Source organism: Myxocyprinus asiaticus, chromosome 5 (genome assembly GCF_019703515.2).
Source record: "Myxocyprinus asiaticus isolate MX2 ecotype Aquarium Trade chromosome 5, UBuf_Myxa_2, whole genome shotgun sequence".
Lineage (NCBI taxonomy): Eukaryota > Metazoa > Chordata > Actinopteri > Cypriniformes > Catostomidae > Myxocyprinus > Myxocyprinus asiaticus.
Genome location: NC_059348.1, coordinates 37,997,879 through 38,009,497, shown reverse-complemented (window position 1 = coordinate 38,009,497; position 11,619 = coordinate 37,997,879). Strand labels below are relative to the sequence as shown.

The following is an 11,619-nucleotide window of genomic DNA, read 5'->3' as shown; positions in this document are numbered from 1 at the left end:
GCTCTCAGAGTGCATCCTCCTAGTAATACCAATACACATTTCCTAAAGTACAATACCAGTCTGCCGAATGTAAAGGCACACCAGGATTGGTGTAAAACTATTCATAGTAATATATGTATTAGGTGAGCAGTTGTTACTGTACATGGAATGGGACCCTCCAATCATTTATGCATGTTTGCATTCATCATACAGTACATTCATTTACTGTATTGAAAAGTGCTGAGTTGGTGATCGGGAATATTATAAAATATTGGTAGTGGTCAAGACTATTTTAAGATATCAGGGAGTGTAGATCTGTATACGGGCGCATTACCAGCAAAAACATTTAATAAAACATGATATTTAAATGCACTGCAATCTTTTATTGTTAGATTGGTTTGCTTGATTGGTTGATTGTTAGCAGCCATATCACTCTACATCTCAAGACTGGTTGCCCACTGAAACTAAGCAGATTTGAGCCTGGTCAGTACCTGGATGGGAGATCTCATGGGGTAAACTAAGGTTGCTGCTGGAAGAGGTGTTAGTGAGGCCAGCAGGGGTGCTCACCCTGCGGTCTGTGTGGATCCTAACGCCCCAGTACAGTGACGGGGACACAACATTGAAAACGGCACCATCCTTCGGATGAGACGTTAAACTGAGGTCCTGACTTTCTGTGGTCATTAAAAATCCCAGGGCACTTCTTGTAAAGAGTATGGGTGTAACCCCGGTGTCCTAGCCAAATTCCTCTCAGTCATGGCCTCCTAATAATCCCCATCCATTAATTGGCTGTATCACTCTACTCACTCTACTCTCTCCTCTCCACCAACAGCTACTGTCTTGTGGTGAGCGTACTGTTGTACTATGGCTGCCGTTACATGATCCAGGTGGATGCTGCACACTGGTGGTGGTTTGAGGAGAGTCCCCTGTTCACTATGTAAAGCGCTTTGAGTATAGTGTCAGAAAAGCACCATATAAATGTAATGTTCATTAATTCATTCATCTGTCAATACTGATTTATGTTTTTGCCTTCCCGAAAATTCCCCTCACAGACCACCACTGTTGATGGCAATATGAAAACTAAGCAACATCATGAATATTGCAATAATTTTATTGCACTTTTTATTTGGGCCTTAAGTTTTCTAAGTTTCTCGATCCTTTCTTGTCTCATGATGAACAGATAGTGTGTCCGATTTAAACTTCAGTAGCAAAAAAAGGCTTTTGAGTGGCAAGTTTGATTCATTTCCATGAATCAGTTTTAATGAATTTATTCAAAACTCAAACCGAACCATTATTTTGTGTCATCACTCAGAAATGTTCATGGAATTCTCTGCATGGTATATACAGTTAAAGTCAGAAGTTTACATACACTTAGGTTGAAGTCATTAAAACTCATTTTTTAACCACTCCACAGATTTCATATTAGCAAACTATAGATTTGGCAAGCCATTTAGGACATCTACTTTGTGCATGACATGAGTCATTTTTCCAACAGTTGATAACAGACAGATTGTTTCACTTTTAATTGACTATATCACAATTTCAGTGGGTCAGAAGTTTACATACACTAAGTTAACTGTGCCATTAAGCAGCTTGGATAATTCTAAAAAATTATGTCAAGGCTTTAGGCAATTAGTCAATTAGCTTCTGATAGGCTAATTGGCATCAATTGGAGGTGCACCTGTGGATGTATTTAAGGCCTACCTTCAAACTCAGTGCCTCTTTGCTTGACATCATGGGAAAATCTAAAGAAATCAGTCAAGACCTAAGAAAAAGAAATTGTGGACCTCCACAAGTCTGGTTCATCCTTGGGAGCAATTTCCAAACACCTGAAGGTACCACGTTCATCTGTACAAATAACAGTACTCATTCTGTCTCCTAGAGATAAACGTAGTTTAGTGTGAAAAGTGCAAATCAATCCCAGAACAACAGCAAAGGACCTTGTGAAGATGCTGGAGGAAACAGGTAGACAATTATCTATATCACATTAAAACGAGTCCTATATCGACATAACCTGAAAGGCTGCTCAGCAAGGAAGATGCCACTGTTCCAAAACCGCCATAAAAAAAACAGACTACAGATGGCAAGTGCACATGGGGACAAAGATCTTACTTATTGGAAAATGTTCTTCTGGTCTGATGAAACAAAAATTTAACTGTTTGGCCATAATGGCCATCGTTATGTTTGGAGGAAAAAGGGTGAGGCTTGCAAGCCGAAGAACACCATCCCAACTGTTAAAAAATGGGGGTGGCAGAATCATGTTGTGGGGGTGCTTTACTGCAGGAGGGACATCATGTGGATATATTGAAGCAACATTTCAAGACATCAGCCAGGAAGTTAAAGCTTGGTCGCAAATGGGTCTTCCAAATGGACAATGACCTCAAGCATACCTCCAAAGTTGTGACAAAATGGCTTAAGGACAACAAAGTCAAGGCACTGGAGCAGCCATCACAAAGCCCTGACCTCAGTCCGATAGAACATTTGTGGGCAGAACTGAAAAAGCGTGTGCGAGCAAGGAGGCCTACAAACCTGACTCCTTTACACCAGTTCTGTCTGGAGGAATGGACAAAAATTCCAGCAACTTATTGTGAGAAGCTTGCTGAAAGCTACCCAAAACGTTTGACCCAAGTTAAACAATTTAAAGACAATGCTACCAAATACTAACAAAGTGAATGTAAACTTCTGACCCACTGGGAATGTGATGAAAGAAATAAAAGCTGAAATAAATCATTCTCTCTACTATTATTCTGACATTTCACATTCTTAAAATAATGTAGTGATCCTAACGGACCTTAGACAGGGAATGTTTTCTACAATTAAATGTCAGGAATTGTGAAAAACTGAGTTTAAATGTATTTGGCTAAGGTGCATGTAAACTTCTGACTTCAACTCTATATGTGTGTGTGTGTGTGTGTGTGTGTATGTGTGGGCAGGTTTAAGTGGTTTAGGAGGACTTTTTTTAGGTTACAAACTGGTAATTACAAGGGTATTATGCTATAAATGTGGTTTACGAGGACATTTCTAGTGTCCCCATAATTTAAATCACTTAAAAAACATACTAAACGATGTTTTATTGAAAATGTAAAAATGCAGAAAGTTTTTTGTGAGGGTTAGGTTTAGGGTTAGAGTTAGGGGATAGAATCTATAGTTTGTACAGTATAAAAATCATTATGTCTATGGAGAGTCCTCATAATGATAGCTGCACCAACGTGTGTGTGTGTGTGTGTGTGTGTGTGTGTACTTTCAGCAATATCATCCAGCTCTATTTAGTACATATGCGATTATGTGAGAACTGAAGTACCTGTGAAAACAGTTGTGGTGATGATCTTGCTCTCTTGGCTTCCTCTCACTGTGTTCAGCTTGATCTCATACTCTGTTGCTGGATGGAGGCTGGTCAGTGTGTAGTTGGTGACATCACTGTCAATCACTACATTGTCCATCCTACCTATAAGTCAATGACATGACCAGATGACAATTAGAAATGCAGATTTTCTATAGTGTATTAATTAATTTGTTCAAATTATATATGCTTCTTCTTCGTTTCAGCGGTAAAATAGACTGTGGAGGAAGTACCTTTTGGTGATTGGTATGACATTTTGTAGTAATCAAAGGCTGCGAGGGGCTGAATCCATGACAGGGTCACAGATTCCTCGGTGACGTACAGCACAGTCATGTCTCTGGGAGGGTCCATTCCTGCATTAATGGTGGCAAAATATCATAAAGAGTAAAGTGCATTTATTTTAAATATACTCTAGGTAGTTGATGCATTAAATGTCCATGGACTTTGTTTTATTTATTTATTTTAGATTAAAATGTATATTAATGTGTAAGGGAAAATATATATCTTTGATCCTCTAACTGGACAAAAAATGTTTTCACCATTTTAATTATATTTTGGCATCCACAAGTTCATTTTAAATTGTCCTGTGGTGAGCCAACGAATTTTACAAATATTTATCAATTAATATGAGGCCATAAAAACAGCATGTATAATTATAAAGAAAAGACTTAAAATGTAGTTTAAAACAGCTTTAGATAAAGTATTGCATATTAGTCCAATATTAATGTAGACTTTATTGAACTGTGCATACAAGTTACAAGTAACATACAATCAGTGTCCACTTCATTAGGTACACCTGTTCACCTACTTATTCATGCAGTGTATAAAATCATGCGGATACAGGTCAGGAGCTTCAGTTAATATTCACATCAACCATCAGAATGGTGAAAAAATGTGATCTCAGCTATTTCAACCGTAGCATGATTTTTGGTGCCAGACGGGCTGGTTCGAGTATTTCTGTAACTGCTGATCTCCTGTGATTTTCATGCACAACAGTTTCTAGAGTGTATAGAGAATGGTGCCAAAAACAAAAAACATCCAGTGAGCGGCAGTTCTGCAGATGGAAACGCCTTGTTGATGAGAGAGGTCAACGGAGAATGGCCAGACTGGTTTGAGTTGACAGAAAGGCTACGTTAACTCAGATAAGCACTCTGAACAACTGTAGTGAGCACAATAGCATATCAGAATGCACAACAGGTCGAACCTTAAGGCGAATGGGCAACAACAGCAGAAGACCATGTCGGGTTCCACTACTGTCAGCCAAGAACAGAAAGCTGAGGCTGCAGTGGGCCTACCATCTGTGTAACTCAGCAGAAATCGAGATTCATCAGACCAGGCTGTTTTTCCAGTCTTCAACTGTCCAGTTTTGGTGAGCCTGTGCCCACTAAAGCCTCAGCTTTCTATTCTTGGCTGATGGAAGTGGAACCCGACGTGGTCTTCTACTGTTGTTGCCCATCCGCCTCAAGGTTTGTCATGTAGTGCATTCTGAAATGCTATTTTGCACACCATAATTATTGTCATTGTAAAATGACACATTTTTCATGTAATTTATGTCAATTTATTTTATTTTTTTTTTCAAATAGGACCCAGAGAGGAGGAAGAGTATTTGTATTCTGGACACTACACACTCTTCACAAGGACATTTGTAATGTTATAATCTGCTGCAGTCCAGTGAGGAATTTTTCATGTTCTTTTGCCTGTGCCAAGAGCTCTTACCACCGCAACAGCAAAGGTTACCAGAGGCCGCATTTAAACACAGTTAAAGAGACTAAGAGGTGTTCTGTATCATTCTGACAATTTAGAGGGAAATAAACAGATTTATTCTTGAAGTACCCTGTCATTAAGATGAGTGGAAAGCCATTCACACCTCCTCACATTCATTAGACTAATGCATTCAATTCATAATGGATGGCAATTCGTAAACAGATTGTCAACCTCATTTAAATGCTTCCCGAGTAAAAAAATCCTCAATAAATGAGATGTGATTATTCATGTATGCATATCTTATTTTCCACGACATTCAGACTCTGTTTAAAGGGCACCAAGAGCAACTTTCTCCTGCCAGTTCCGTCTGTTTTTATTCTGGTTGCTGATTTTTGAGCATATGATGACCTTCTTTTCACTTTGTGTAAATGTAAAGGAGTGCTTATGTGTGAAAACATGGTTTATAACTAAAGCAATAAAATTTATAAAATGTTCTAAACATTTCTAGAGTAACAGGCTTCATGAAACAACATGTGCAAGTAGCCTACTAAAAGAGCTCATGTACAAACGACGTTATTATGATAATATGCAGTGCAATGAAAGTTGAAACTTTTGAAAGCTAATCAAGCTGCTGTGCAGGCGATCCTCTGCAGAGTTCATTTTAATGTTTAGAAATAGCTCTGAGACAATATCTAATTTGGCAACTGCAAATATCAGCTCAGTGACAACAGCTGAATAATTCTTGACACCTCCACATTCAGACAGAGGTAATTAGGGGAGGATTACACAGTGTTAAATTAATTAAGACACAAAAGGGTGAAAAATCTGCTGTGCAGCTGTGTGCAGGAAATATAATGAGAAAATGAAGCAGGTATAGACAAGACTGTTCTTCGCACACTGACAAATTACAGTCTGATGATACTGATAAAATGGAAGTAAATACAAAAATGATAGTTTGTGCTATGGAAAACCTTAAAGTGTTCCCAAGGGAAAATAAGCACTGTGAATCTGGTTAAGACATGCAGAAGTACTTTGAATCTTTTTTTTTTTTTTTATCTAATAAAAGAAAGAAAGAAAGAAAGAAAAAAAATCAACTGTGGCTCTTTGGCATTATTAAAACTTTGCTGTTTGTTTGAGTATCCCTCACAGCCCAACATAGCAAAGTTGGCTTAATCAATGGCATAAATTTGGGTTGGGAATGTTTGTTTTAAAATCATCGGCAGATGGGAGTGTTTCAAAAACCAACTGTATTTGAAACAATTGTAATTTTTGCAATTCCGTTTGGGGCGGAAATTGCACACTTCAGCTTTAAATGTGATTTTTATTTCAAACGTTAAATAAACAAACTTAATCTCAGGCATACTTTGCAAATAATTCTCATGAACTTCACATTCATTAGTATTAATACCTGTTGTGACTGAACTGACAACTGCTTTTGATGTCACATTGCCGTGCATGGTTACAAGTGTAACAGTGTACTGCCTGGAGGGCAGGAGACCAGTGAGGGTGATTCTGGTTTTGGACCCGTCTAGAGCAATCTCAGAATCATCACTGGAGTCCTGGGCACTGTAGTTCAAGATGAATGCATCAGCAGGCGGGGCTGGAGCACTCCAAGTCACAGTCAATGAATCAGATGTCACATCAGAGAAGTAGAGTTGTGTGATAGGGCGGAACCCTGGAATCGAACGAAAACAACTATATTACCAACTGTTGGTTCCTGTGGTGACAGATCTCTTAAATAATTGGCACATCCTCACAAAAGCGAGGATGAAATAATATAAGAATGAGGAACAAACACTGTGAAAATTATTTTTTTAATCAATATTTTTTATCTTTAAATAATGAAAACATCCTTAAAGCAAGAAAAATTTACTTGAGAAGCAACATTGCATAAGACAATAAGACTTGGATTAAAGGGGTAGTTCACCCAAAAATGAACCTTCTGTCATCATTTACACACCCTCGGGTTGTTGTTGTTTTTTTTGGAAAACAATATAAAATACTGAGTAAGATTTTTTTTTTTTTTTTTTTTTTTTTGCAGTGAAAGTGACCCAGTGAAGGCAGAAGAGTGTGGATGCAGCCAGACAGAAGACAATAAGCAAAGGATGAATGTTGATTGAAGAAACATAGAAAATGATGATGAAATGTGATCCAGTCTTGATGGACATGAATGTCTTGATCTGCCATCACAACAAAGTTTGTGAAGAATGGAAGAAGAAAAAGTCTGAAGAGTTATTTATTTCGTACTGTAGATGTAAAAGATGTTATGTAAAAAAAAAATTAAAAAAAAATACAGATGGAAAGTAGAATTTTGATGAAGGATGATTAAAAGTAGATTTGACAAGAAATGAGCTTGTTGGAAAAAAAGCTCAAGTTATTCCATCTTCATTGCACATTGTCTCACACTTTCAGTACTTTCATTGAGTACGGTTACATGCACAATCTCATGATTATTCTGAATAAGCAGAGAACATGCAAGGTAATTTAAACACCTTAAATAGTGTTCTTTTAATGGGTAATGGTTATAAACGGTATATGCAAAATCTGATAGAAACATCTGTTTTTCACCCCCATTTTGTTTGCATATAAACACCTTTACCTGCATTCTGTCTACTCATTCAAAAAGTGCATGTCTTGTGTGCATGTCAGTTTAATGTTTGATTTCAAGACCAAAAGAAAGGAAAAAATGGATTACTTGAAGTCAAGACCAAAGACACAACTTTCATGCTTTTCCTGTGGGTTTTTATATCGAGCTGATTTAGTATATGCAACTAATTTTTGTTGCACATATACTGTACATGCACATCTAAGTCCAAGCCTTGCACATTCCTCAAGCAACTAAACAGCTTGATTTGAGAAATTAATGAGACATTTCTGGCCATATTTGACATGACATGCCATACGGCAGTGATTTCCCAGCCTGTGAATGAAAATGCATGCTATGATCACTCAACACTGATTCCTGTACTTGAGTTCCCAATAGATCAAATTACCTGTGAAGGCATCAATAGTGGCTGCAGTGCTCTGCTGCCTGCCTCTCTGTGCTGCAACTGTAATGGTGTACTCTGTGCCTGGCTCTAGACCTGTCAATGTGGTGGTGGTTATGTCTTTGGGCACTGTGTGCTCAGTAGTGACTCCGGTGGAAGAGGTGTAGGTCACCCTATAGTGGTCAATAGGCCCCTGCACCATGCCCCACAACAGTGTGATGGTGTTGTCTGTGGAGGCTGTGACAGTCAAATCCAATGGGACATCCAGACCTAAAGATCACAGCATACTGCAGCTATTGAATGGTTTGTAATAGGAATATAAAGTTGTAAAGTTGGAGTTTGTTTATGCGATCATCATACATCAAATATCAGCTATACTGAGAAAAACACATTTGCACAGTTCTACTGCAGGAATACAAACTTCATGCTTTCATAAAGAAATGTACTTCACTGAGATCTGATATTGGTAGAGCTATAATCTTGTCATTTACCAGTTCTAGCATTCATTGTTGCAGGGGTGCTTTGGCTGGCACCAAGAACAGCTGAAATACCTATGCCATACTCTGTGCCAGGCAGTAAATCTAAAGAGGAGATAAAAAGAAAGAGAAAGAGGGGGAGGGAGATTAAAAAAAATATCAGTAATGTATTTTATTGTCAATGTAAAATAACTTCTTGGTAAAAATAGATTTGTGGGAGATCCTAATTAGTGCAATTTAATATGTGTTTTGAAACATATTAAACATTCATTACTGAAATGAAAAACATCAGGGAATAACAAAGTAAAATATATTTATACGACTCAGAGGTGAGAAAATAAACCATGAATTTCTATTCAACATTTAGTGTCAGAAATGTAAGTTACTTTGAGAAAACTTTGTTAAAATCCAGAAGGAAAAAAAAAATCTGTATGCTACACATTTGAGATAGTATATAAACATAAAACATAATATTGCTATTCTGTCAGTCTTTCCCAGTCTAAAATCAATCCATGAATTTAGTATCATATGAACCTAAACAGAGGATCCGTACAACATGCATAACTCTAAAGATGTTATGGTATGTTTATGTGTTATGTTATGGGTGTGCTATGTTTTAGAAGTTGTCCATATGCCGGTATTGTACATATCAGTGTCTATCCAAATGTAAAATACGGTATGTGTTCTAGAACTACACTTTAAGTTTGAATACGCACAAATATGTACAAATGCTAATTAGATCACAATGACCATATCTTTAATAACAAATTAAAACAGTTTTGGAAACTGAAACATAATACAAAATAAGAGTGAATTGCATCCACTGGTAGCGTTGTTTATTTGCATGTGCTGTCTGCATTGTTTTAGCACCTGATTCATTTAAGAAATTATGCAAGTAAAGTAACGGTGCAAACACGGGCAAAATAATTTGGTATACGCAATTTGCAGTGTGCAGCTGCCCATCTTGCAGGCCACTTTATGTGAGCCTTATGGTTTTGCTGTTTCTCATGATCTGGTTTGGTTAGATCAAATATTATAAATAGTTGTATAAGGAAAAATTCTTTATTATGAAATAAAGTAAAAAGGGTTTTGAGTTTACCAGTGAGGGCAGTCTTGGTGGTGGCTCCATCATTGTGTGGGACGATGACCTTGTCATACTGGTCTCCAGCCAATGTGCTGTAAACCACACTGTAACCCTCAACATCTGCCTCACTATTGTCCCATTCCAGCTCCAGACTGGTGGATGTTTTCGATAGCACTCGTAAGTTCTTTGGTGCATCAATTTCTGAGAAAAAAGACACAATCAAAAATGTATTCAGTCCAATCACAAGGTGGTGGAAATATTCTGTTTCAGAAATTGAAAATAAATATTTTTCAAATTGCTCTATTATGAGCAACCTAATTTAAATAAATGTGAAAACTGGAAGGAAATGACAAGTGTTTTCATATTTATCTGTTAACTCTAAATTTGCTTATATTTGATGAAAGACAATTACCTGGTCTGAACTGACTTGTTTTACCTGTAGCAAATTTTGTTGATATTGCTCCACTTTCATTGCCATTCCGGACTCCACTGACTAATACTTCATATGTGGACCCAGGCCTCAGGACTTGGAGGGAGTACTGGCTTAGAGTAGGCTGCAGGCGAAAGATGGTCTTTGGTCCGTCCACTCCTTCCAGCCCATAACGCAATATAATCTGATCAACTTTAGCCTTGGGTGGGGTCCACTCCACAAATGCAACTGTGTCTGAGACATCTCGTACAATAAGCTGTGATGGTCCATCGATTACTGAAGAAAAAATACAAGTCAAAGTCATTTATACGTACACTATATTGCCAAAAGTATTCGCTCATCTGCTTTTAGACGCATATGAACTTAAGTGACATCCCATTTTTAATCCATAGGGTTTAATATGACGTCGGCCCACCCTTTGCAGCTATAACAGCTTCAACTCTTCTGGGAAGGCTTTCCACAAGGTTTAGGAGTGTGTTTATGGGAATTTTTGACCATTCTTCCAGAAGCGCATTTGTGAGGTCAGACACTGATGTTGGATGAGAAGGCCTGGCTCGCAGTCTTCGCTCTAATTCATCCCAAAGGTGCTCTATCGGGTTGAGGTCAGGACTCTGTGCAGGCCAGTCAAGTTCTTCCACACCAAACTCACTCATCCATGTCTTTATGGACCTTGCTTTGTGCACTGGTGCGCAGTCATGTTGGAACAGGAAGGGGCCATCCCCAAACTGTTCCCACAAAGTTGGGAGCATGGAATTGTCCAAAATCTCTTGGTATGCTGAAGCATTCAGAGTTCCTTTCACTGGAACTAAGGGGCCAAGCCCAGCTCCTGAAAAACAACCCCACACCATAATCCCCCTCCACCAAACTTCACAGTTGGCACAATGCAGTCACACAAGTACCGTTCTCCTGGCAACCGCCAAACCCAGACTCGTCCATCAAATTGCCAGATGGAGAAGCGTGATTCGTCACTCCAGAGAACGCGTCTCCACTGCTCTAGAGTCCAGTGGCGGCGTGCTTTACACCACTGCATCCGACGCTTTGCATTGCACTTGGTGATGTATGGCTTGGATGCAGCTGCTCGGCCATGGAAACCCATTCCATGAAGCTCTCTACGCACTGTTCTTGAGCTAATCTGAAGGCCACATGAACTTTGGAGGTCTGTAGCGATTGACTCTGCAGAAAGGCGACATCTGCGCACTATGCGCCTCAGCATCCGCTGACCCCGCTCTGTCATTTTAAGTGGCCTACCACTTCGTGGCTGAGTTGCTGTCATTCCCAATCGCTTCCACTTTGTTATAATACCACTGACAGTTGACTGTGGAATATTTAGTAGCGAGGAAATTTCACGACTGGACTTGCTGCACAGGTGTTATCCTATCACAGTACCATGCTGGAATTCACTGAGCTCCTGAGAGCGGCCCATTCTTTCACAAATGTTTGTAGAAGCAGTCTGCATGCCTAGGTGCTTCATTTAATACACCTGTGGCCATGGAAGTGATTGGAACACCTGAATTCAATTATTTGGATGGGTGAGCGAATACTTTTGGCAATATAGTGTAATATTATTATGCTAAAATCCTGCTGAAAAAAAAAAAAAGCTTAAACCAGTTAAATGTGGTTTG

At 38.7% G+C, this 11,619-nt stretch overlaps 1 protein-coding gene across 4 annotated transcripts in view; it reads right to left on the bottom strand.

Moving 5' to 3' along the window:
* tnr (tenascin R (restrictin, janusin)) overlaps window positions 1-11,619 on the bottom strand; it is a 252,997-nt gene that overhangs the window by 42,465 nt on the left and 198,913 nt on the right. For 3 of the 4 annotated variants that reach the window (XM_051698725.1, XM_051698723.1, XM_051698727.1), the window contains 7 exons: window positions 10,004-10,273; window positions 9,583-9,768; window positions 8,499-8,588; window positions 8,014-8,277; window positions 6,429-6,695; window positions 3,550-3,669; window positions 3,278-3,421 (listed from right to left, as the gene is read on the bottom strand). In XM_051698725.1, the coding sequence (XP_051554685.1) occupies window positions 3,278-3,421; window positions 3,550-3,669; window positions 6,429-6,695; window positions 8,014-8,277; window positions 8,499-8,588; window positions 9,583-9,768; window positions 10,004-10,273 (1,341 nt within the window). The remainder of the gene's footprint in view (window positions 1-3,277; window positions 3,422-3,549; window positions 3,670-6,428; window positions 6,696-8,013; window positions 8,278-8,498; window positions 8,589-9,582; window positions 9,769-10,003; window positions 10,274-11,619) is intronic. The other variant, XM_051698726.1, reaches the window with a different exon arrangement.